This window comes from Phascolarctos cinereus, unplaced genomic scaffold (genome assembly GCF_003287225.1).
Source record: "Phascolarctos cinereus isolate Bilbo 61053 unplaced genomic scaffold, phaCin_HiC Scaffold_4;HRSCAF=312, whole genome shotgun sequence".
In the NCBI taxonomy this organism is placed as follows: Eukaryota; Metazoa; Chordata; class Mammalia; order Diprotodontia; family Phascolarctidae; genus Phascolarctos; species Phascolarctos cinereus.
In genome coordinates, this window is record NW_027555847.1 from 693737010 (window position 1) to 693763451 (window position 26442).

The 26442-nt window shown below is 40.3% G+C and overlaps 1 protein-coding gene across 1 annotated transcript in view; it reads right to left on the reverse strand.

Moving 5' to 3' along the window:
- AACS (acetoacetyl-CoA synthetase) overlaps window positions 1-26442 on the reverse strand; it is a 100925-nt gene that overhangs the window by 23121 nt on the left and 51362 nt on the right. The window contains exons 6-12 of the mRNA XM_021004340.2: window positions 23209-23323; window positions 19126-19207; window positions 15328-15475; window positions 11520-11600; window positions 8635-8759; window positions 1590-1654; window positions 1326-1448 (exon numbers count right to left, since the gene is read on the reverse strand). Of these exons, the coding sequence (XP_020859999.1) occupies window positions 1326-1448; window positions 1590-1654; window positions 8635-8759; window positions 11520-11600; window positions 15328-15475; window positions 19126-19207; window positions 23209-23323 (739 nt within the window). The remainder of the gene's footprint in view (window positions 1-1325; window positions 1449-1589; window positions 1655-8634; window positions 8760-11519; window positions 11601-15327; window positions 15476-19125; window positions 19208-23208; window positions 23324-26442) is intronic.

Here is a 26442-nt window from a genome sequence, read left to right on the forward strand (position 1 = left end):
AAGTTCTTTACAGAATTCTTCTATCACTTCATCTTCAGCACCGGCCACTGATGAACGAGCTACAATTATTATTATGGTTGTCTCTCTGCAAATACCTATCATTAGCTCTGCAACACATGATGACCAGACATGTCATGAAATAATATTTATTGTTGCCCATGGGCATATAATAAAATGCCCTCTACCACTTCCAAGGAGCAACTGTGGGTCATCTTTCTATTTAGCTGCAATTTCCTTCTATCTTCTTATTTCTCTCATAGAAAGAATGTCAAAGGATATGATCCAGCTCCTCTGTCAATATATCCACTCTGTGGTCACATTTCGAGCACAAACTGACAAATGAAAGTTTATCAGCACCATAAAAATTAGGATTCTTTATGTCTTTATTGCACCATAAAGAAAGATACATATGAAGAATTCAGAGAAACATAGGAAGTGATGCAAAGTGAAGAAAGAAAAGCCAAAGACACATGTAAATATAGTGATTATAATGATGCAAGGAAAGTAAACATGGAAAGAAAACATTCACTGTTAGGACCACATTCCCAACATTAATGGACATCTTCCACCTTTCTGTTATTAACTCTCTTCTCAGCCAAAGGACTCTGTAAAGACGCTTGTGTAGTTATTTGTTGGGAAGTAACTATTGTATCCAAACCAAACATATCAATAAATTTTTAAAAAATGACAAGCACTAACGCAGAGGACTTTGTATACAATAGCAGCCACGTTATGCAATGACTAAGAATGTTAAACTGAACCCTTCTCAGCATTATGAGGATCTAAGACATCTCTAGAGGCCTCGGGATGGAAAATGCTGTCCACATCCAAAGAAAGAACTATGGAAGTCGAATCGCTCTCACTTATTTTTACCTTAAGTTGAATTTTGTTTCATCTTTCTGATGGTTCCTCCTATTGGTTTTAATTTTTTACTTACAACTTCACTAATGTGAAAATATGTTTAATGGGCATGTAAATGTAAAGCCTATGTCAGATTGTGCGCCGTCTTGGGGGGGGGGAGAAAAAGGGAGAAAAAATTTTCAACTCAAAAGCATATGGGAAAAAAAAATTTTTTTAAATTTTTTAAATGAAAAGCGCTACTACAAAGGCTAAACATGGACATTTTGGTCAACCAAGGAGAAATCGTCTGGCACTCACAGGAGAGGTATTTTCCGCCTTGAACTAACTATTAAGAGGGCTTCCAGTTTGGTTTTAAGAGTATTTGAGAATTAGGAAATGACTATGTCAACCCTTGATCCATTCATGATCTCCCACCTCTGCTCTTTCCACCCATTCCTCAGCACCCCCAGTACCCTGAGCATTACCTGAGATAGATCCAAGGAGGACATTCTTTTTTATATATTTGTAAACATACTCATAGCTTTGGGCTTTTAAAGGGGACCCTGTGGACAGGATAGTGTGAAGAGTCTGAAGACTGTGGGTTTCCACTAAAATAAAAGACAATTAAAATGTTAGAGTTAAAACTAATTTTTTTAAGGTACCACTTACATAGAAGAAATACAGAATTAAATGTAGTCCATTTTCTTAGATGAAACGTGTATCATAAAAGATTTAGAAAGTCTATTTACCTGGTTTCAAGTTTCTCTCTTCAAGTACTGACAACCACTTGGCCCCAGTTCCAAGAATTGTGATCCTAGGAGGAAGAAAAGGCATGAATGTGGAAAGAAAACAAAGGGAAAAAAAGGTCTTTACTGTGTTTGCACATTTCAAATATTAAAATTTTCTAACATTGGTAGTTTCCTTTCGGGGTTTTGTTTGTTTGTTTGTTTGGGGTTTTTTTGATTAGGCAATGGGGTTAAGTGACTTGCCCAGGGTCAAACAGCCAGTAAGTGTTAAGCGTCTGAGGCCGGATTTGAACTCGGGTCCTCCTGAATCCAGGGCCGGTGCTCAGACACTAATATAAATATTTCCTCTTTTGGTGAATTGGTGAGGATTGCATGACTATGCTTCCAAAGTCCTGAGTACCTGTGGCAAGATGGGAAAGGAAGGGAAGTCTACCTGCCTATAATTACATAGCTACTGTCACTAATTAAAACTGATAAAACACAGCAATTTCCCCCCAAAAAAAGGTTATACAAAAATTCATGCTTTTGCCATGGATCAAATCACTTGGTCATTATTACTTTTTTTCCCAAATGGCTGAAGTTCCTAACCTTCCAAAAATATTCACGCTCAGTGATTAATACCTAATGCTACTAATAAATATGTATTATGCTAAAAAAAAGTAACTGACAAAGAGGAGAAATAAAAGTTTTCACCTTTTTCTAATACCTTACCCACATCAAAGGAACAGTCAATAGAAATATGGACATGGGGATCACTTTTTTTTTTCCATCACATAAACAACCCTAATGTGTGTAAAAGGACTCATATAGTCCACTCTCCTCTATCCACAACAATGTTGGGAAGTGGTGGATGAAATAAAAGTGCACATGTAGCAGTCCTTTCCCAACCCAACCAGGAATAAACGCTGCTGGCCAGAACGGCTCTGCTGGTCCCTATTCCAGCTTCCCTGAGCTAGTGCTCTCAGCTGAGTCTCAGGTTTTTTTCTCACTGTCTTCATGACTCTCAAGCCCATCCTTCCTTTCAGTTACAATTATTACTCTTTCTTCTGGCAGCTCTTTGCAAAGTAACAGAAACCTGTCTACAGAAATTTTTTTTAATTTGATTTTGTTTCATGGAGAGGAAGTATGGTCTAGTGTACAGAAAGTCAGCCTTGGAGTCAGGAAGCCCACATGTTACAGATCGTTATTTGACCTGGGGCAAATCAATTACCTTTTTAGTACCCTCAGCAACTCTCTAAGACTATAAGCTGTCAATTTTTATTTATTTGTTGTTGCTATTTTGGGGTTTTTTTCTTAGGGGAGGGGTTACATTTTTAAGTTTCAAACTGCCTCCCTCTCCACCCTGCACTAGAGAAGGCCACCATTTGACAGAGATATCTTCTTTCATAGGTCCTTTGTAGTTGGTTTGAGTGTTTATAATACTGAGAATAACTTAGTCTTCACAGTTATGCTTTGAACAATATTGCTGTTACTGTATACAATGTTCTCTTGGTTTTACTCACATCATTCTTCATTATTCCATGCAAGTCTTTCCATGTTCTTCTAAAACCAACCTGCTCATCATTTCTTACAGCACAGTAGTACCCCCCATCACAATCATATAACCACAACTTGTTTAGCCACTCCCCAACTGACAGGCATCCCCTAAACTTCCAGTTCTGTGCCACAACAAAGAGAGCTTGTACAGTTTAAAACATATAGGTTCTGTTTCTTTTTCCCTGATCACCATATTGCTGGGTTAAAGGGTGTGTGTGTGTGTATGTGTATTAATATATACATATATAAAAAAACAACTTTGAGGTATCATCTAGATAGATAGATAGATGATACCTCAAAATTGTTTTAATTTACATTCTTTACATTTACAATGATTTTGAGCATTTTTCATATGACTATATGTAGCTTTGATTTCTTCTTCTGAAAACTGCTTGTTTATATCTTTTGAACATTTACCATTTGGGGAATGACTCATATATAAATTTGACAAAAGTTCTCTATATATTTGAAATATGAGACCTTTATCCAAGAAACTGTCTATAAAATTTCCCCCACCCCCAATTTTCTGCTTTCCTTCTAATCTTAGATACACTGGTTTTATTTGCATAAAACCTTTTTAATTTAATATAATCAAAATGATTACAATGCTTTCTATCTCTTGTTTATTCATAAATTCTTCCCCTATCCATAAGTGTGATAGCTAACATGCTCCATGTTTGTCTGATTTACTTAAGATATCTCCCTTTATATCTATGTCATGTATCCCTTTTGACCTGATCTTGGTAAATGATGTAAGACAACTGGTCTATACTCAATTTTTGCCAGATTGCTTTCTACTTTTCTTGACAATTTTTACCAACTAGTGAATTCTTATTCCAAAAGCTTAAATCTTTACATTTGTCAACACAAGCTTACTATAATTATTTACTACTGCACATTGCATGTCTACTCTGTTCCACTGTATGTCTACTCTGTTCCACCTTTCTATTTCTTAACCAGTACCACATAATTTTGATAATTACTGCCTTATGATATAGTTTAAGATCTGGTACTGCTAAATCTCCTTGCTTTACAATTTTTTCATTAATTCCTTTGATATTCATGACCTTTTGTTCTTCCATATGAATTGTGTTATTATTGTTCTTGCTCAATAAAATATTTTTTTGGTAATTTCATTGGGATGGCATTGAATAAGTAGATTAATTTGGGTAGAACTATCATTTTTACTATATTGGCTCTGCCCACCCATGAACATTATCATTTCTCTAATTATTTAAATTTGACTTTATTTGTATAAAAATGTCATATAATTATGTTCATGTAGTTCTTGGGTTGCCTTGGCAGGTATACTCCCAGGTATTTTATGCTGTCTATGGTTATTTTAAATGGAGTAGCTCTTACTATCTCTTCTTGCAGGATTTTGTTGATGATATATAGAACTGCTGATGATTTATGTGAATTCATTTTATATCCTGTTTGCTAAAATTAAGAATTATTTCACATAGCTTTTTGGTTGAGTCTCTAGGATTTTGCAAGTATATCACCATATCAACTGTAAAAAGAGATAACTTTTTACCTCACTGCCCATTCTGATTCTTTCCATTTCTTTTTCTTCTCTTATTGATAGCATTTCTAATACAATATTGAATATTGGTGATAATGAACATCCTTGTTTCACTCTTGATCTTATTAGGAAGGCTTTTAACTTATCTCCATTACAAATAATGCTTGCTGAAGGTAATGTTTCTTATCATTTTAAGGAAAAATCCATTTATCCACAGAAACTGGGACAGGAAATGTTTTAAGCCTTTAGTTACTATAAAGCCCAATATAGTTTTGAAGTTGCCTTCAGAATTAAAGCCAAGTCTCAGTGGACTGCTAGGTCTCATCCATGCAAAGTAGCCATTTTGGAATACCTCACATCTTCTACATTTTCCAGAGACTCAATTTAACTGAGTAGGATTGAGACTCAGCAGCATGAGGTGGAGGGAAAGCAGCAGAGGATGGGAGTGATCCAAAACTAAAGCTTGGCAGGACCAGATTTTTGTCAGGATAAGGAGACAACAGATTCAAGAGAAGAGGTCAGTATAGAGTTGAACCCATTCGCTAACAAACCAAGATGGGAAAGGAATAAGAGTGTAGCAAAGAAAGGGGTGATGGCCTGGGAGAAAACTTACAGGATAGACAGACTGAAGGTCACAATGAGGACAAAGAACAGAGTTTTGGAACTGCAAAACAGACAGAGGGGATAATGACAACAGACCATGATCAGATAAGGAAATTTCAGAGTTCATGAACATAGAAGTAGTACATTCATGGGTGCTCTATATGCACTGCCTGAGCGCAAATACAGCAGAAGATTCAAGGAAGGAAGTCATCATCAGACTGGAAGCTTGGTGATTGAAAGCTAACAACAATAATAATAATGGACGCGTACTGTAGGATTTAAGGTTTGCTTTACATCCATTACCTCATTTCAGTCTCACAGCACCCCTGAGTATCAATATCTCTAGGAGTTTGGCCTCAGGGCAGTATCCTCTCAGGGCTTTAAGCAGCTCCGCAAAGGGGACCAAGTGAGGGGGGTTCCTTCCCTGCGGGCAGGCTAGGCCTGATGAACTGGCATCTACCTGAGTTTCCTCCCCACTCCCTGGAAGGCAGGACACCAGCCACAGAATGGCTTTTTTTCCCTTCTGCCAAACTAGAGAGAGGTCAAGTGAGGACACTGGCATGGCATGGAATGGTGTTTGTATATATTACACAGCACTTTTAACGGGGACTGGAAAGGTGTCACTAAATTAATCACCAACCAGTGTCACAACTAAAAATGTCTTCAGAAGCCCTGCCCAGGACAGATGGTTCTGCCGCTCTGGGAAGTATATGAATTCTTTCAGGCCACAAGGACAGCCCTCAGCAAAACACTGCTTCAAAGCACTGATCACATTCTAGTAAATTACTGAAGTAATCATTTACTAAATGATCCCTGAGTAACTCCCAAAACAAGTGACTTTCACTAAGAGAACAGCTGATTCGACCTACAGGATCTTGTCATCTGTTACTACAGCATTATGATAATGCCCAGTCACAGATAAGCAAAAGTAAGCAACCAATACAACCCAGTGCAAACCCAGTTACTAACAAAACCCAGCAGGGCCCAGAGTTGTGTCCCTAACCCAAGCCATTCATCCCAATCCCTCCACACCCATTGGACAATGTGTCCCAGATATTTCCCCAATAAAGAAAACAAAATAACGGCTTTTTTTTTTCAATAAAAGAACTCTTGTTAATTCCTTCAAAATCCCTGACTCTTCGTATGACAAACTTAAAAGAAAATCTTCAGTGATCAATGAGGTTTAATACCTAAATTTATCTACATTAGTTAAAACATCATAGGAATTTCAAGGGCTCTGTTCCAAACTTCACAAGTTCTGAACGGTCATTAATCTCAGGAGGAAACAACAGAGTTTTAATGACTGCATTAAGTCAATGTCAGTGCTTCTCTAAGAAAGAGGGAGACAAAGCTAAATCAAAAAGCCTGTCGATTCCACCCCCTTCAGTTACTGATGTCATCCTATTTCACTTTGCTTCCTTCCCAATTAGTCCCTCACCTTCACCATGTAGGCATGCATAAATTTAAATATACCATTAATGGCACACATAAATATAAACATAACCATTTAAATACATGAGTGCCAAGAGGAGCCTCCCTTGAGGCCTTGTCCTCAGCTTGGTTACTAAGATGTTGAGGAGAAACATTTTCCTTCCTCTAAGTATACCAACATAATTTCTCTATCTGCAGTCTGGTTTCAAAGGCTGTATACATATAAAGAGTGAAGATCTTCCTTCAAAACCAAGTTCCAAGGGATTTTATTAACCTTTCTCTGGAAACAACCTCATTAGGAAATATCCTAATAGTATGATCCAAATGTCAGGATTTATATACTATACCAACCAGGCAAAACTGTATTTAAATGATGAATGGACAAAAGTTTAAAAGCATTCATTCTTCATGAACAGTTCAAAACTTAAAGAGTAATTATATTTCAGGCTGAGGTTTACTCCTAGTCTCATGAAGGTACCTGGACTTTTTATAAACTGAAAAACAATCCTTGGCCAAAGAGAAATGAAGCATCACTGCTGAAATGTATTAACCAAAATAAAATCCTAAAGAGTTTTGGGTAATTTATCTAGCAAAGAAGATCCTCATGAAAAAAAAAACATTTGCTAACAACGATATTCTGAAAGGGAATAGGAAGGCAAACACGGGACCACTTCATTTTCCCCACCTTGCTTCCTATAATCCACATGCACCAAAGAAATGGTCAACAGCTCAGTTTATACTGGCTTGTGCTCATTCCCTAAAATTCTAACATTTTGCCTAGGAAAGAAGATCAGACCTTCTGACGTGAGGTTACCAGATGGATATCTGCAATAGTACTGCAGAGAAACAAAGACAATTACTGGGACTGGCTCAAAGAACAGTGTTTCTTTTTTTTTTTCTTTTTTTTTTGTGAGGCTATTGGGGTTAAGTGACTTGCCCAGAGTCACACAGCTAGGAAATATTATGTGTCTGAGGTCGTATTTGAACTCAGGGCCCGGTGTTCTATCTACTGCACTACCTAGCTGCCTCAAGAATAGTGTTTCTTTAACAAAAAAGGCTAAGAACTGTCAAACTGAATCAAAGCCAATGATTGAAACAACCCAAGATTCTGCTTCTGATGAGAACCAACTGGTCATTTACGAGGAAGTAGGATTAATAACGTAGTATAATGCCTTCGTGCCGAGGTGCTTAATAAATGACTGTTGATTGATCAGCCTCCCAACTTGGCCCAAATAGCCCTAACTGCCCTACTTTAATAATGTATTACAACCCTATTATCCATTAATTTGGGTGTCAATCAATCTACGTGTCGTCTCACCGCCATGGGCTCTCCCTGCACCGGTGCCCCAAAACCCTCCATCCCTCTCATCAGCTGTAATCTTGTCCGTTTTTTTCCCTAAAACCTGCACAGAGCCTTTATTCAACCCACTGGAGACTTTCTTTTGGTTCTTTCCCTTGGTTTGTCCTCCTGTATAAAAGAGTGTTCTTATTCTCTTTTGTCCTCAATTTGTTACTGTTGAGCTCTAAGAAGGATCCTCTAAAATCCATTAATATAAAGATTTGATGAGTAAGTCTATTCATCCTGTTCAGATATTTCAAGACTTTTCAGACTTCTGTCATCTCCCTCCCACCCCTCTCCTTGAGTCTCCACCTGCCCAGACCAAAGAGGGCTTGGGCCCTCATTTTAGTCTGTTTCCATGCTGCTATTCCCTGCAACTTCCATTCCCTTGATCATTTAAACTGTCCTTCCTTGGACCAGAACTGCATACAGTATCCCAAGGAGAATTCATCCTTGGGCAGAAGAAGAGTATTTTCAGTTTTGTTCCACATGTCCTTTCCAGTGAAACTCTGAATTTAGCTGCCTTCAGCCATATATTGACAACAGTTGTCATTACTTTCCAAATCCTTTTCTTCAATGATAACCAACAGATGTTTCGCATCTTATTTACCTACCCTAGTCTGTCCACCAAATCCCAGAGCACATTAGCCGTTGGGACCAAGGGAGAACCATCATACAAGACCACAGAAGCTCCTGTTGCAAGCACAGACACCAGCCAATTCCACATCATCCAGCCAATCTGGAAGAGACAAAAGGACCAATGTTTACACCAAGAGAAATCTCTCCATTCACTCAGCATCTTATTTACTTGGATGGCAGCCATCTATGATGGGTCAAGAAGGCCTATTCCCTCCCACAATGAGACGTTTTATACATTTAGGGCAGCATGAAAGGATGTGTAGGGCACATGAACAACACCACAGCTAACTCAAAAGAATTTAAAAAGGCAATAGGGCAAGAGTCAAGATAGGCAGGAAAGAGAAAAGATTAAGAATGTGGTTATTCTCCATACATAAGAGACTACCACTGGAAGACCAGCTCTAAGCACTATAGTTCACTTGGCAGTAAATAAAGAAGTGGAGACCCACCCTTCCCCTTATTTAGTTCTAGGAATCCTCTAAACAAGGAAATGAAATACCGTATTCCCTCTATGGCATAAGTCCTCAATTAAGGACAAAATTACTAAGTTTTAACAAGAAGAACCAATGCCTACTAAAGGCTGTCTCCCTGATGTAATCAGACCTGAAAGAGCAAAGGACAAGAAGGTTCGGAGAAAATTCTAGCTGTATGTCAACCACACTGGCTGCCTAGAGAATTCACTACATGGGTGAGCATGACAAAAATCATAAAACCACAAATCACCAGAGCATTCTACACGGCAGAGCCTCTTAATTCCTCAGTCTCTGGCATCAGCTGACAATGACATATCCCAGTTTTCCAAAGAGGGTCAATTTAAAGTTTCCCATCCAGTATTACAGAAAGAGCAATAGCAAATTAGGTTTAGCTTGCAACTCTCCGTTAAATGTTATTGTTTTAAAAGCCCATGAAACTCATTTTGTTAAAGAACAAAATTGAAGCCCTCCCTCCAGCTTGATAACGCTACAACAGAGAGAAGAGCAGCGTCCTGGAGTCCTAAACAGCACCGCTTCCCCTCTATTCGCAGCCAATAAAGCTGCAAGAGGACAACAAAGGGTGTCACGGCTGGCCTGGTGCAGCTGGCACCTGGCACAAGTGGATGAAGCCACTTAACAAGGATAACACTGTGGTGCTGCAGACAATCATCACCCCTTACAGGTGTATAGCCCTTCAGAGTTTAAGGCGTTTTGGAATCCACTGTCTCATTTGCTAAATAGGGTATGATGGAAATAGTCTGCATGAAGATATGACTACTCCAAACCATAAGAGGCAGCATAACCTCAGTTTACATTTGCCATCTCAATAAATGTCCCAGAGCCACAAGCACTTCTATCAGCTGATTAAAGGCTCTATTGCTTTAAGTCATCAGGATCCAAATGGGACAGATGAGCTGTCTCCTCCCTTTAGTAGATGGGTGTTTTTTAAAAGTCGAAACCTCAAGTCCATAAAATGTTGATTTATTCAACTAGCCTCAAAACTCTTCAGGTAAGAATACCAAATAAGAAATTTGAATGGATAATGACATTCAATGCTCACTATACAGGGCCAGATGCCAGGTGACAGCTCTCCTCAAAGGTATAGGTACTCCTTGGGCCAACATATCTGAGTAACACACACTACCCAAGCGGATATATGCTATTCTCTCCCCGTCTCCTACCTTCCTACCACCACACAACCCAGTCCTACTGTGGGAGAGAACTATCCCTCTCCTCATTCCCATTCCACCCCAGGGTAAACCACAAAGATCCTTCAGCCCAAGATTCTGTCCTCTAATAGAGGCAATGCCCGACAGAAGTGAGGGGCATGACCTCCACATATGGGGTTTCAAATAAATCATCTAGGATTTTGTTACCAAGTCATTTATCATTCTTCCTCTCCCCCCACAGTATAACAAAAAGGGTACTGTACTAAAGGTCAAGACACTTGTATCCTAGTTCTGCCTTTACCATTAACTAGCTTCTTGACCTCAAGTATGTCTCTGGGACTCAGTTTTCCCAATTGTAAGCAAGACAATGCTTTCTAGAGTCTCTTCTAATTCAATTCAAGTATTAAGAGCCTCTATGTATGGCACTATGTTATCCTCTGGGGATACAAATTGAAACAATTCTCCCTCAAAAGCCTTATATTCTGCTAGAATATTTTAGGATTTTACATTTCTAAACCTATTCATATTTTCAACTTGTATTACTCTTCAAGGAAAAAAGTTCTTTATGATTACTACCCTGCACACAAAGGAGTATCTGCTTTTATTTGTCCTTAAACTTACTTCTTTCAGTCTTCAACAAGGGCACGCCAGGGGTAGTTCTAATGTCTGGAATTCAGTGAAAAAAACCTATTTGCTCTATATATCCATCTCTATGAATTAAAAATCTCAATCAAACCCCCTGTCAGTCCTGATCTTTCCAGAATGGAGAGACTCAACCTTTACTAGATGTTCCATGGCAGCCTTTCTATCCTATTACTTAGATAAATTATCCTTTCTCGGGCTCCCACATCACATGGAGAAAGATTTGTACATACTGACGTCAGAGGGGGCATCGAGAACAGGGTGGGATTTGATCAAGTGCAAGAGAAGATACGCTGGCAAGAATGACAAATAAGTATGTGTTGGGATTCAGAAGAAGAATCTTCCTCATAGACTAATGATCTAAAAGAGTCTGATTTTTTTTTTATACTACCTCAGGGATTCTATTAATGTGCACAGTTGTAAAGGAGACAAAAAAAGCAAGCGAAAACAACATGCTGAACTACTGAAGGTGCTTCCCAGTCAGAGATGAAGGGGAGAGGAAAAGGAGGAGAGGAGCATTTCATTTAAATGCACACAGTCCTTTCTAGGCATTTGAACAAAAACCAAAATACTTGCTGTGGTATAGTACATGATGACGTCACTGCTGGTTGTGTCTCCATGAAGAATGTGTTCCTTGAGATGCTGGAGGAGGGTGCCCTACAGAAACAAGGAGGAAAAACACATTCAATGGAGCTATCTTCTTTTTGAGACATCTTAGTACAAAATGTATTTAGGTAACTCAGGCACGCTGTTCAAGGAAAAGAGAATACATCTTTTTCCACTCCAAGAAACGATTTCTGAGCCCTTGTGAAGTGATGAGTAATTTCATCATGTCATCCTGTTGCCACTGATACGTGGGAAATGCTAACAAATTGGACAGGAAAATGCCAAGGGGCTTTAAAACTCTCCATGTTTTCTGGTGCTGGTGGACTACTGGGCCTTGTGTGGAACCTGCCAACTATAGGCTGAAAATAAAAATGATAGATAAGAGTCTACAATAAAGATGGGGCCCCCCAGTGCAAACAACATATGCTTTTGGAAACAAATACGGAATGAAACTGTACAAATCATGCTCCCCTTTCCAACTGAATGGGGCTAGCCTGGATATGAGAGTGCCATCCATGTGACAAATGGCACAACACTGCCACCTACTAGTCATCTGTCTACTTAGCAGACTAGAAGTTAGAACTCAGGACTCTTAGTCAAGGGCCTAGAAATAAAATGAATTATCTAAGGCCAGGGCACTCATCTGCTGAATCCTAACTCTCATTTCTCCAAAATGTCATTATTTGGGAGGGGGGTGGGGAGGACGAACGCTGGATCAGACTTCTTATAGACTATAACTATTTGCCAGTACAGACTGTTTCACTCTTTGAATTTGTATTCCCAACACCCAGCACAGTGCCTGGCATGCAGCAGGTACTTAATAAATGCTTAGCAATTGGGACAAACAGAACAGATTCTAAACAGCAAAAGGGAGCTGCTCTTCCAGAAAAAAACATCCATTCTTTGGCTCAGAGTTTTTATAAAACTAGGTCATCAACACTGGGTTCTGATAATGGCAGAATGAAATAAAAACAGAGAAATGCACGCTGAAAGAAAAGAAGGGCCACCACGGGCCCTTCACAAGAGCTCCCTATACTTTGGGGCCAAGTCCATCTCTGACGCCTCCAAAGATTTAGGTCATCCCTGCAGCAAAAGGGCCTTCTCCTAAGGCAGCTTCATCCCCTAAGGAGGCGAGCACTGACCCACCTGTAGGACAATCAGTCTAACAAGAAGGAATAGACAGAGTGCTGGCATTTAGGTCACACCAGTACGATCTCCTTTGATCCTCAAGAGAGCCTATGAGGCATCTACTACAGGTGTATTCTTGCCCCTTTATCAATGAGCAAAAGAAGTACAGTTCCAAGCGCTTTACTGCCTGGCTCATGGTCACTGGGCTAGCAGCAAGGGTCCAAGGCCCAACTCTTCTGCTCAACAGCATGACCTATGCTCTTCCCAGCACACCACACTGCCTCTCCTTGAAGAAGGTGAGAGATGGCAGGAAGGAGATTGCCCAGAACAAGGCATTGGACCTCAGTCAATCTGGTCAGCAGAAACACAGCCATGACCCAAAGCTTGGCTACCTACAGGTGCTCCTCCCCTTTATTATTGAAGCCAACACTTCTGGGTTCACCAGAAGGCCTCAGAAGTCTCACAGCAAAGGTAGAGGAAGGGAGGGACAAAAGAATAAAGAGAAAGATTTCTTTACAATAATACAAAAAAAAAATCAACTACTGAGCTGTTATCTGACTACCACAATCCCAAAACCAACACAGGGAATTACTAAGAGGAAAATAAATTATCAAATGCACAAAAAAGTATACCTACTGCCTATAACCATTATCCCTCTCTCTTTTTAACTTGTTATTAAAAACTAACATTCAAGTAATATTTCTGAAGTAGTCGGAGAGGATGAATCACTTGAGCCTCTGCTGACTGATTAATCTTTCCCTTCAAAGCTATAAAAAGTTAGTCTAACAGAACCAGTTTCCATTAAAGCATGGAAGGAAGAGACAAAAATGGCTTATCCCTCCCTCTCTTCCCCTTCCCCTACTTCTCTGGACTGGAACAGCTTCAGTTCAGGGAAAAAGGGTTACAAGAAACATCAAGGCCCAGGGGTAAGAGCTGCCTTCAAAGACGGCAGATTATACTTTGAGGAAAAGTTGAAATTACAGGGGCAGCGAGGTGGTGCAGTGGATAGAGCACTGGCCCTGGAGTCAGGAGGACCCGAGTTCAAATCCAGCCTCAGACACACAATGCTTACTACCTGTGGGACTCTGGGCAAGTCATTTAGCCCCAAATGCCTCACCAAAAAAAAAAAAATTACAGAAAATTAGTAGAACATAAAACACACACACTTTTGATGAAATTTAACTTTTGTAAAACAAATGTGACTTTAAAGCATTACTTAAGTGAGCACTGTAGTATATCATATGTTAAATAAACAATCACCCTTAATTTCTCTTCTCTGTAATTACGGACTTTCTTATGTCAGGTTTGTGTAAAAGAGAATACACATGTAAATTCACAAAATAGTGAATACATCTAGTACAGAAAACAGGCTGATACAACAGGATTTTGTTTCTTCTATAGGCATTTCTCTGTTTTAACCTTAGTATTTCAGATAAAAGGGTTTAAGATATTTCACTCTATCTTTAAATGCCTTTCTTGCAGTGAGGTAGGTCTCGGGCAGAGATTCAGATTAAGTTTCAGAGAGGACAAACAAAGCAGATTTCTAAGCTCTCTCAGAGGTAAGGGAATGCACAGAAGACTTCAGTAACCACTACGCCCTACAAACGACGGGGATTTTAAGCTATCTGGCCAACAGAATTTACTTCTCCTGCTGCTTTTCTATCTAGTTTAAATGGTTACACTTTAGAAATGGTCATTGGTGCCTCCTTTTCTAGAAATTTGAGAGTTTATATTAAAAGAAAAAAAATGATTTTTTTTACTCAAAATATGCCAGACTTAGTAATTTTATGATCAAACTAAATTACATTATTATAATACAGTTTTATGTTTGTAAATTAACAAAGTGACTTTAGAACTACAGACGATGCTAAAGTATGATGATGTATTTATCTCCATTTGCTCTCAAATTTTTCTCATTTCTTATCTGTGTTCTAAATTTTGGGGAACACAGAGGCAACACAGTATAGTAGTAAAAGTAAGAAAGACCTTGGAATCCAAACGATTTCAGCTGGACTCCTATCTCTTGACATCTAGTAGCTATGTAACCACAGGCAAGTCACTGAACCTGGGTGACTCTTGGGTTCTTCATCTATAAAATAAGGATAATAATCTCTACCTCAAAGACCAAATGAGCTTACGTTTGTAAAGCACTTTGTAAACTGTGAGGCACTAAAGAGATATCAGCTATCATGATGGTGACGAACACTGGCAAATGTTTTCTCTCCCTACTTCTTCAAGAAAGCAATGCTTCATGGGGAAATAATGAGGACGGATCACTTTACACTAAGGTAAAAATTATTTCTGGGCCCCAAGTCACTTGTTAGGTCTGCGCATGTATGCATGAAAAAGGAGGAGTTCATTAGAAGTATAAACACTATACAGTAGGCAACATGTCCCAACTGGGTTTTAGTAGCAGAGTAATTTGCATTTCTAAAAAACGACTTGGATTTCCACTAGTGGTATTTCTCCTGATGCAAACAATGCCCAATACTCATGATGGTTTTAACACTGGCAGCTGCCAGACTGGTAGAAGCACCCCTCAAACTGTCATCCTCCAACTCTTTGTTCACATAGTAAGGATTTTCATCACTTTCCTAAAGCAACACGAACTGTGACCACTACCCCTCTAAGCCATGGAAGGTCGACCTACCCCAGCGGAATGCACCATGCACTTGGGAGCTCCAGTGGTACCCGAGGAAAACATAATAAAGAGGGGGTGGCTGAAAGGCAGCTGCTCAAACTCCAGCTGGGGGACCTGGTCTCCTTTCCCCGATCCAAGAAAGTCATCTAGAAATATGCTGTAAGTAGAAACAGAAAACAAAGTTGTTAAAGATCCAGCATTTTCTGAAATGTGGCACATAACCCTGAGGGTCATCTGGGAAAAAGTTCTCCTTCACAATGCAATGGAACCTTATCTTTCTAGAAGAATAAAACAGCACACTGAATGCTAGAAAAAACACAGTTAAACTTCACTAAGTGAGGTGGTACAGTGGATAGAGCATAGGGCCCGACGTCAGGAAGAACTGAGTTCAAAACAACCCCCAAACACTTACTAGCTGTGTGATCCTGGGCAAGTCACTTAACCTCTGTTTACCTTAATTTCCTCATCTGTAAAATGGGATAATAATAGCACCTACTCCTCACGGTTGTTGTGAGGATCAGATGAGATAATAATTGTAAAGAGTTTAGCACGGTGCTTAACACCTAATTAGTACTATACAATTATTATTTTTATTATTGTTATTATTAGCAAACTCCTCCTCCCCCAAAGATAGGGCAAAGACAGCCCAGAAGGTCCAAACTATTGCATGTGCTAAGTCTGGAGAGCTAAAGAGAGCTATCTAGGGAGCTGAGTTCAGGGACTTGCCCCAAGGGTCACCCCAGCCAGTATGTGTCAGAGGCAGGATTTGAACCCCAGTTCCCATGGTTCCAAAGCCCGCTCCATCCACTAGGCCATACTGCCTCTGAGTGGCTATGCCATGGAGAGGGATTCAAATTAATTCACCTTTACTGTATCATAAGAGGTATGCCACTTGTCTGAAAGTTCAAGAACCACTCAATGACTTGCACTATGGCCCATGCTTTTTGCAGCTATGTGTCTTAGACCCAGTAAAAAACAAATGCTGCAGGCTACTCCCGAAGAATGAAAGGCCAGGAGGTCAAACCTCATGGAGGTTTGCAGGCATCCATCTCAAAGGCCTCCTCCTTCAGTTATGACAGACCACACACTGTGCGGCCACAGAAAAAGGCAGTCCCTTGAAGCGCCTTTTTTTCTATCTTGAGATTAACAGAAACACAGGCTAGGGAATCAAACTGGAAGAAACCATAAGGAAATAATCTCATTCAATTCCCTCATCTGACACGTAAATAAGCTGAGGCCCAGAATGGTGAGGTGAATTCCTCCAGACCAGATGGTTACCAGGTGAAACAGCTGAGAATCTCCAAAGCCTCCAAAGAGCCCACCCAAAAGCCTGGCTCCCCATCCCTCACCCTCGGTCCATACAAAGTCCTCCAACTGTTCTATTTAGCAAATGTCGTTTTCTACCTGTCACTGGAAAGAAAAAAGAAAAGTTCAGTGTCAAGACACTTGCTAAGGAAGACAATGTTACGATGAAAGCAGAGCACTTCCATCGGTCAGCCAACAAGCCTTTCTCCAGCATCTCCTCTGCGCCAGGCACCGAGCTCAAAGAGGTGTTATACTTTCTTATACTGGAGGGCATCTTTAAGGATATCGGAGCCTGACGCTAGGGAGCTCAGAGGGGTTAGAAAGTGCATCAAAAAGAAGGTATCTCTATGGTAAATAAACAGCACACGCTACTTACAAGTGTCAATAACATTATTCACTGCTGACTTTTACAGCCAACAAAAAGCTTGTTTGTGCCTCCACTCCTATAGGAATTCCATTTATATGAAACGCTTAATCCAACAGGTACCTGACAAAAAGAAAGCCTTTTCTTTCGAATGAGCAATAAATCAAACCAAATTGCTACCACTTTTGTTGCTTTGCTAAAACTGGAAAGCTCAGAGGATCTTTTTGCCCCAGCACAGTCAGGGTATCTGTGTACAGATGTGTTTTTAGTTTATCTGGGGCATCCAGAAATTCAAAGGTAAATAGTACTGGCAAGTGAATTGCAAGGGTTTAATGAGCGAAGCTTCTTATACTATACAAAGCTAAATGAAGTGGATAATGCAGCCTACCCAATGTTCTCCATTACTGATAAACACATTCTGAATGCAAGAGATGCCCACCTTTGGGTCAGACATTTCAAAAGCTGGACACTCAGACAGCTTTCTACATGGCAGAATCATAACACCAATCCTAATTTCCCTGCCTAGAGGTACTAAAAATAGGATGTCAGAGCCAGAAAACTCTTCACACTTGTGGAAGAATCAGAGAGGAGATGATTTCCAACTCTGACATGCTAACTTCCTGTTCTTCACACCCAATTCCCAGATGAGTAAGCTGAGACTCAAAAAGAAAAAATAATTTGGTGAGAGTTACAATGAGTTTGTGGCACAGCCAAGACTAGAACTCCAGGATCCTCATACCCTGTCCAGCCAGGACACCATCACACTCTGTGCTTCAATCTACCAACTGAAAAAAAGGAAAAAGCCTCAATGACACAGTGCCATCAAGCTGACTCCCATTTTCAGGTGAGTTCACCTGCTTACATGTATGGACTCTCCACGGGGGATGGAGTTCAAGTTCCAACTCTGTAGCTTGGCCCAGCATGATGTGGCATCTGGCGACCCTCACTACATCTACTGCTACAGGAATCAGTCAGCACCTTGGGGATGATCAATCAATATGCTGGTCCCTCAGCCTGTCTACTACCCTCCCTTCTGCTCCAAGACATCTTCCTTTATCTGCTCTAAACAAACTCTAACAAGAACTCAGAGGATATCTAGGCCTAGTCCTCCTCCTCCATGAAGCCCTCCTACACCACTGCATTCCCCCACACCTCTGAGTGACAGAAGCAGTATTACTCCTGGAGCCCTCACTGTAGCCCACCTGGAATGATTCTATAATTATTCAAGGCAGGTCACAGAGTGCAATGGAAAGAGTACTGGCGTTGAAATCAGAGAATCTGGGTTCTAATCCCAGCTCTGTCAATTACCAAAGATGTAAAATGGCTAAGTCCCTCCCTTCTCTGGGCCTCAGCATAAAAGGGGCCTGAAGCGACGATCTCACCCGTGTGGGCACTCCTTCATTGCTCTGCAGGTCTCACTGCTGACTCTATGGACTTCATGCTTCAACCATTTCCCAGAAGCCTTCTCACTCTAGCCTGTCCCTCTCCCCTTACAGCCTTGTGGCCCCTTCCTCTAGCTGGTCATACCCTCTGGAATTTCCCTTTGAAGGAAAGGCCCAGGCCTGCCATATTCCCTGATTCCCTCCTTTCCAGGCTCTGTTCCTTACTCTCCAGACTCCTTTATATACATTCTTCCACTTTCGACACATGCACCCCACCCCACCCCACTGTCCCACGCCCGTTGCTTTTCTAGATCCCTTTTATGAATTGTCTTCCCCCATACGAATGTAATCTCCTTGGGGCAGGAACTATCTTTCTTTTTGCTTGTATTTGTATTCTCGGGACTTGTCAGAGTCTGGCACAAAGTTAGCTCTTAATAAATGTTTGAGGACTTGATTTTTTATCATGGGCCCCTTTAGCAGCCTGATGAAACCTATGAACCCCTTCTGAGAATTTTTTAAATAAAATTTAAGTCACAAGTGAAGGAACCAGTGAATTTCAATTAGAAGTTAGTAAAAATAAAGATGTAATTTTTCCCCACCCAAGGTCATGGGTTCACTGAAATCTACACAAGAATCCTAGCTAAGAAGTCCAGTCCCAAGGTCTCTATTTTTATAGATGAGAGCTATTTTTCCAATGGAAAAGCAAAATACAGATTCCACTCTATCGGGGCAGGTCTTAGCATTAAATCAGCATACCTATGAGGAATCTTCGAAATGTCAATCTTCTCACTGGAGGCAACGTATGGTATCACCACCACTTTTTTCAAGTCAGGAAGCCCTAAGAAAGGTAGGAGAAAAAGAATGATATGATACTTTCCACTCTGTCTCTGGTTTCAGAAGAAGACCATACAATAAAATGGGCTAGAGAAGAAGGCCTTTGTTAAATGTGGAAGAGGAAATTGTGAAGGCAATTTAGAGAGCTCTGAAATTATAAAGAAAGTCAGAGTTTGAATCTGCTGAAAAGAAATTGGGGAGAACAAAATGACAAGCTGAAGAAGAACTACTCAACCTGATGGAGGAGAAAACTAAGAGAAGGCCTTGAGGAGGAAGAAGATTAACCAGAGAAACAGAAGAAAAATGAGGAAATGTCAAGTGGTAAAACAGGGAAGACGTTAGTTACTGAGAGAAGGAAAAAGATGTTGGATTTAGGGGTCCTGTTATTAAACGATGCTAAAGAGGCTCTCTCACAGTCATGGGGTTTTTTTGTTTGTTTGTTTGTTTTTTGCTTTTTGGTGAGGCAACTGGGGTTAAGTGACTTGCCCAGGGTCACACAGCTAGTAAGTGTTAAGTGTCTGAGGCTGGATTTGAACTCAGGTCCTTCTGACTCCAAGGCCAGAGCTCTATTCACTGCGCCACCTAGCTGCCCCTCTCACAATCATGTTAACAAGGTGCTGATGTGGCAAGTGCCCAAGCAGTTTAAAAAACATACAAATTGAAAAATATACAAAAAAAAACATCAAAAATACACATTGAGGCTCTTTCTGAAGATGAGGGAGCTATATACTTTGAAGAGAAATTAGCTGCCTGTCCTCCAAGGAGCAATAGAGTCATAGATGCCAGCAGGTGAGATATCAGGCCTGAGGAAGAAAGAAGCATGGCAGCTCCCTGATGAGGGGCACTGAGGCACATGTGTTGAATTCATAGCGACAAAAGGACTCGGTTTTCCTATCGGGTCTTGCATCCAAAATGCGACAGAGAATTCCACAACACTCACCAAAATGTGTGGCAGTTCCCTACTTCTGGTGAGTCAAATAGGAGGCACAGACAATACTTACTGCCATAAGGAAAACAGAGCCAGGAATTATGAAATCTGGGGCAAGACCCTGACTCCCTTGGGGCACACATGTTTTCCTCATTGCTATCCATGCTACACAAGGGATGCAGAAGCAAAGAGTAGATCTGGACCATGAAGAGCTGGCTAAGAAGATGCCTGAGGATAGGAATTCTGGTCCGTGGCCTAAAACATAGGAATGACAGAACTCTGCCCAGGAATGCAGTACACAGGACAAGGACGACGCAGAAGAACTTCCAAGGGACTTTAAAATGAAAAGAAGGTCCATATGTACCTGCCAAGCTCATCACCAAAGAGTACAAAAAGAACAGTGGGAGAGACAGACATCCGGGGACCACAAGAAACAAGTCTAAGAAAGGAGTCCAGCAGTCACAAACCTCTACGCCCAAGTACACAGAGGACAACAACAAAACAAGGAAGCCAGGCCCAAATACCAGGGGCAAATGTGACCAAGCCTAGAGACAATGCCCACGATGTGAATGTGACTCTGTACGAGGGGCAGCTCATTCCAGAGACACAGGGCAGGTAAAAGGGAGACCACAACAGCACTTCAGCTGAAGGAGATCTACTCAAGTGAAGAGGTCTAGGGAGCCCTGAGGGGAGTGTAGGGGAGATCACTAAGGTGAAGATCAAGGCAGAGACAAAGAAGAAGGGACTGACAGCCAAGGTACACTATATGGACAGACTGCCTGGACTTAAGGAGGAAACAGATGCGTTCTAGACACAGGTCCCAAGCCTGGTACCCAAACATGATGGAAATTTAAATTATCTGGGTATCTCTTAAAGCTCTAGCTCTGCCAAAAGCAAAACAGCTAACAATTGATTGATTTGTCTTAAGGGTAATTTCCTCCTTATAAAAGAAGGACCAAGAAGAGAAAACAACATTCTTGATCTGACTCTCACCTAATGGAAGAATTACTTCTGGCGGAAATGGCTGGAACCTGTACATTTCAAGGGGGGAGAAGCCCATTTTCTCCTACAATTTGGGACAGCAAAATAAAAAAAAGTCAAACATAGTATAACATATACCCTAAATTTGGGGAGAACAGATTTCAAAGGGTTCTGAGGAAAGACTGATAGGATTCCAACAACTAAAATTACACAGGAGAAGCCAGTCCAAATGGGATGGAAGACCCAAAGAGAAAAAAACCCTGTTGTGAAGGAAAAAGGGGAGTTGCCTGAAGCAACAGGAAAGTCACCCACCAGCTTAAATTTTTAAAAGAAGAAAGCCAGAGCAGATATCAGAAGATGAATACAAAAAAAGTAAAATACTGTCAGGGAAGAAAAGCTAACATTGGTGAGAAAAGGTATGAAAAGAGGTTTTAAAGCTATATCGGATATTGTATGATGATTAACTATAAATGACTTAGCTATTCTCAGCAATATACAAAGATCTAAAACCATTTCTAAAGACTCATGATGAAAAATGCTATTCACCTCCAGAGAAAGAACTGATGGAGTCTGAATGCAGACTGAAGCTTACTTTTTTTTACTTTATTTTCCTTGGGTTTTTTTTTTGATCTGTGTTTTTTCTTTTGTAACACAGCTAATATGGAAATATGCTTTGGATGACCACACATGTATAATCTATATCAATGCCTTCTCAAGGAGGGGGGTGAAGGGAGAGAATTTAGAACTCAAATTTTTTTAAAGTTAATGTTAAAAATTGTTATTAAAGTAATCGGAAAAAAACAAAATATAAAAAAAATTTAAATAGATAAATAAAGCTCTATTGGAGAAAAGAGGCAGATCAAAGAAGGGATAAGGACCACTGCTTGAGATGGATGAGACAATGCTAACTGAGAGAAAGCAGAGCTGCTAAATTCATAGTCTGCTATGAACCTCTGGACCTGAACAGAGAGAACAAAAATGGCTAATAAGAAAGCTGATAACCAATATAAGTAAGGAAATGAATAAGGCTTACCTAGCTACTATTGATGAATTTAGGTCAATTGCCCAGACGAACCATATACTAAATAATGAAAGTACTGGAAGATGTGACAGCTACGCCACTAGCAGCAATATATGAAAAATCATGGAGAATAAGAGAGGATCCACAGGAACGGAAAGAAGCAAAGTTGTACACATTTTTTAAAAGGTAAAAAGAATGGAAGCTACAAGCTACAGGGTAGACTTCAATTCCTGGAAAAATTCCAGAATGTATGATAAGAGATGATTAGTGAGATAAGTCATCACCAAGTGCCAGGCTGGCTTTGTGAAGAACAAGTCAACCACTCTCCCATCTCCTTTCTGACGACGTTACTAAGCCCCTAGATCAGGGGGATGTTATCTCTATAGCTGATCTACATTTCAGCAAAGCACCTGACAGTATCTTGCTATTCCATGGTAAAGCCAGAGATGCACGGACTAGACAAGAAAAGATGGATTCAGAACCAGCTAGATGGCCAGGCCCAACAAGTCACCATGAATGGTTCTGGGTCAGCTCGGAAGGCAGTTTCCAAGCGTCTCATGGATCTGGCTCAGTCTTGGGCTTTTTAACATTTGTATCAACAACTCAGAAAAAGGTGTCAATGGCATCCTTGCTGACCATACAGCTGACCTTAAGCTGAAAGAGATATAAGACAGGTATGACCACTGCAGGATCCCAAAGATAATCCCGGGCCCTCTATCCATTGGGATGGATCAAGTCAGATGACATAATAAAGGAGGTAGTAGGTTCCCTCTCATGGGAAGCCTTCAAGCAAAAGCTGGATGCCCCCTTCTCAGATATGTTTCAGAAAGGATTCTTTTGGGAGTATAAGATGGCCCCTGCAACTCTGAAATTCTGTGATTTCTGTGACAACAGACAGGACACTATGCTGTCATTTTAAAAACCATAACATAATTTAGAACCTCAATCATACACCACCCCATCTCTTCCATGACTTTTGAGAAGTGACAGAAAACCCCCACTGCTCCCCCAATCCTACTCAAATAAGTCCTGGAATACTTCAGTCTACCAGTTCAAAGCCAAGAAAACCTGATACCTTTAACAACCTGGAGCAGCTTTTCCATGTGGTTGTGTTCTTTGCCATTATATACAACAGCTTCAACAGAGAAGATAAGTTTCGGCTGAATCTGGGAAAACCTGTCCAGTACACCCTGAGATGGAAAAGAAAAAAGATACCATTAATCATTCAAAAAGGAAAAGTCCCTTGTCACTAATTTTAGGATTTTAGAAGGAGGAGAATTAGGTCTGTTACAATCAGTATTCCTGTATACCCACAGAACACAAAGAGAACTAGGATAAGATGACTAAAGGTATGAACAAAGCTTCACCAAAAATAAATAAATTAAAATTTTTAGGATCTTATAAAAAGAATCAAAGCACTATTTAGATTTAAAAATGAAAAACACAGAAACCACTAAATTAATAAGAAGTAAGTGCTAAAGAGTAACATAAGGCAGTAACTATGAAAATTGGTTGCAAGATAGATCAGCATAGCACACAGAGTACTGGCCTCAGAATCAGGAAGCCCTGGGTTCAAGTCCCTACCTGGATTGACACCCAGGGCAAGGTAAGTCATTGAATTTCTCAGTGTCCACATATATACAAACACACATATATTCCTCGCCTCCTGAACCATGGCTTTTCCATCTGACCCTATGGAATGCTGTGGTCCTATGGAAGGTGGTCCCCAGGTTAGGAGGCACACAGTCAATCACTGGACCTCTCCATGAAGTCCCTGCAGCTTGACTGGATTTGCCAGGTCCTATCCTCCAATGGCATGGCCTTCAAGAACCCAGAGTCACTTTCACACCACAAGAGGCACTAAAGGAGGGCTATACAAATAGGAGTTATAGGAAAGGTACAAGTCACTGAATGAAGCTGAAGGAACAGAATAAGCTCTTTAGCTCTTCATTAGACTGTGAGCTCCCTAAGAGCAGCAACTGGTTTCTGTTGTTGTTGTCAACTTTCTTTGTATCCCCAGCACTTAGTAGTGTCTGGCACGTACTAGGCACTTAATAAAGGCCTGACGACTTGACTGGACAGCAGGGACCATTTCATTTTCATCTTTGTACACCCATTACGTAGGATGTAGCACGTTTGCTGAACTAAAATGAATTGAAGGGTAGTATTTCCAACAGGGCTAAGATAAGAAATCAGTAAATGCTTCCTAACTCAGAGGCAGCCCTGCTAGCTCTGGGCCATGAAGAGTGAGTAGGATTTCCTATAGCAATCTGATCTCCTCCGCCATATATGATAAGCTCCTGTAGGGCAAAGGTACCACCCAGAATGCTCAGCACAGAACTCTCTATGCAGGGGACACCCAATAAAAGACAGATAGACCATCTGTGTACAGCTGTTCCCTGAGCTCATTTACATGAAGACGGAATCCCTTTATTTGCTAGAGTTGAATCAGTATGCTATTGAGTAAAGGGTCTTCTTAGATCAAACTCCAGTGTTCATTTGCCACGTGCTCCCACCAAGACAAAGCATGGTTTCCAGAGATGGTCTATTACAAAAGCAAATCCTTCTGTGTTTTAATAAATTTCTGCAAAATGCATTCTACTCCTATTCAAACAGGGCACTCAACAGCAAAAAAACAAAAAATTTATTAAAAGTATGCTGAGAGAAGGAAGTTTTTATCACCTCAGTTCAATTACTTAAGCATTAAGCACTGTAATATGCCAATGAGTCAAAAAGCTCACTCTCACAATTCACTACAAAAGCAAGTATTTTCTCTGTTCTCCCTTGTCTATGATCCCCCTAATATTGTGACTGCATCTTTATTGAGTTCTGCTGTGTTCCACACACTAAGCAAATAGAATGATTTTCCTGAGTTGCTAAAAGTATGATAAAGGAAACTATTAGAACATCAGCAGCAGATACAACCTTCTGGACCAGAACAAGTAGAAATCGCAACTAGATTTTTTCTTCAATGGCTAGAATTGTATTTAAACTGCTGCTTCTCTGACAATAGACCCAACATCCTCCAGTACGCCTCATTCCAGTGTGCCTTAAGAAAATAGGAGGCCTTCATTTCTAAAATATATAGAGAATTAAGACAAATTTATAAGAACACAAGCCATTCCACAATTGATAAATGGTCAAAGGATATGAACAGACAGTTCTCAGATGAAGAAATTAAACCCATCTATAGTCATATGAAAAAATGCTCTAAATCGTTATTGATTAGAGAAATGCAAATCAAAACAACTCTGAGGTACCACATCACACCTATCAGATTGGCCAACATGACAAAACAGGAAAATGATACATATTAGAGAAGATGTGGGAAAACTGGAACGCTAATACATTGTTGGTGGAGTTGTGAAATGATCCAACCATTCTGGAGAACAATTTGGAACTATGCCCAAAGGGCTACAAAAATGTGCATACCTTTGATCGCAATAGCATTCTAGGCTATATCCCAAAGAGATCAAACAAATGGGAAAAGGACCACATGTACAAAAATATTCATAGAGCTCTTTTTGTGGTGGCAAAGAATTGGAAATTGAGAGGATGCCATCCATTGGGGAATGGCTGAGCAAGTTGTGGTATATGAATGTATGGAATCTATTGTGCTATAAGAAATGATGAACAGGCTGACTTCAGAAAAACTGGAAAGACTTATGGTCTGATGCTGAGTGAAGTGAGCAGAACCAAGAGGACTTTGTACACAATAGCAGCACATTATGCAATCACTAAGATTGTTAAACTGAACCTTCTCAGCATTACGAGGATCTAAGACATCTCCAGAGGCCTCGGGATGGAAATGCTGTCACATCCAAAGAAAGAACTATGGAAGTCGAATCGCTATCACTTATTTTTAACCTTCTGTTGAGTTTCATTTCATCTTTCTGATGGTTCTCCTATTGGTTTTAATTTGTACTTACAACTTCACTGATGTGAAAATATGTTTAATGGGTATGTAAATGTAAAGCCTATATCAGATTGTGTGCCGTCTTGGGGAGCGTGGGGGGGGGGAAGGGAGAAAAAATTTTCAACTCAAAAGCATATGGAAAAAAGAAAAAGAAAAAAGAAAATAGGAGGCCTAAGCAGGACTGATGGTCCTGAACTGAAAACAGTGCCTAGTAACACTGGTTAGTCTAAATTCGAACAGTGCTAAGTCGAGGTGTATAGGCATGTCACAGAAAGATATTCATTCAATCTCACTGGCCTGTGTACACACCTGGCATGGTAGCACACACCATCCATGATCCTGTCAGTGGGTGACTGTCACTCCATTCCACTGAGCTTAGTAATGGTCTTCTAG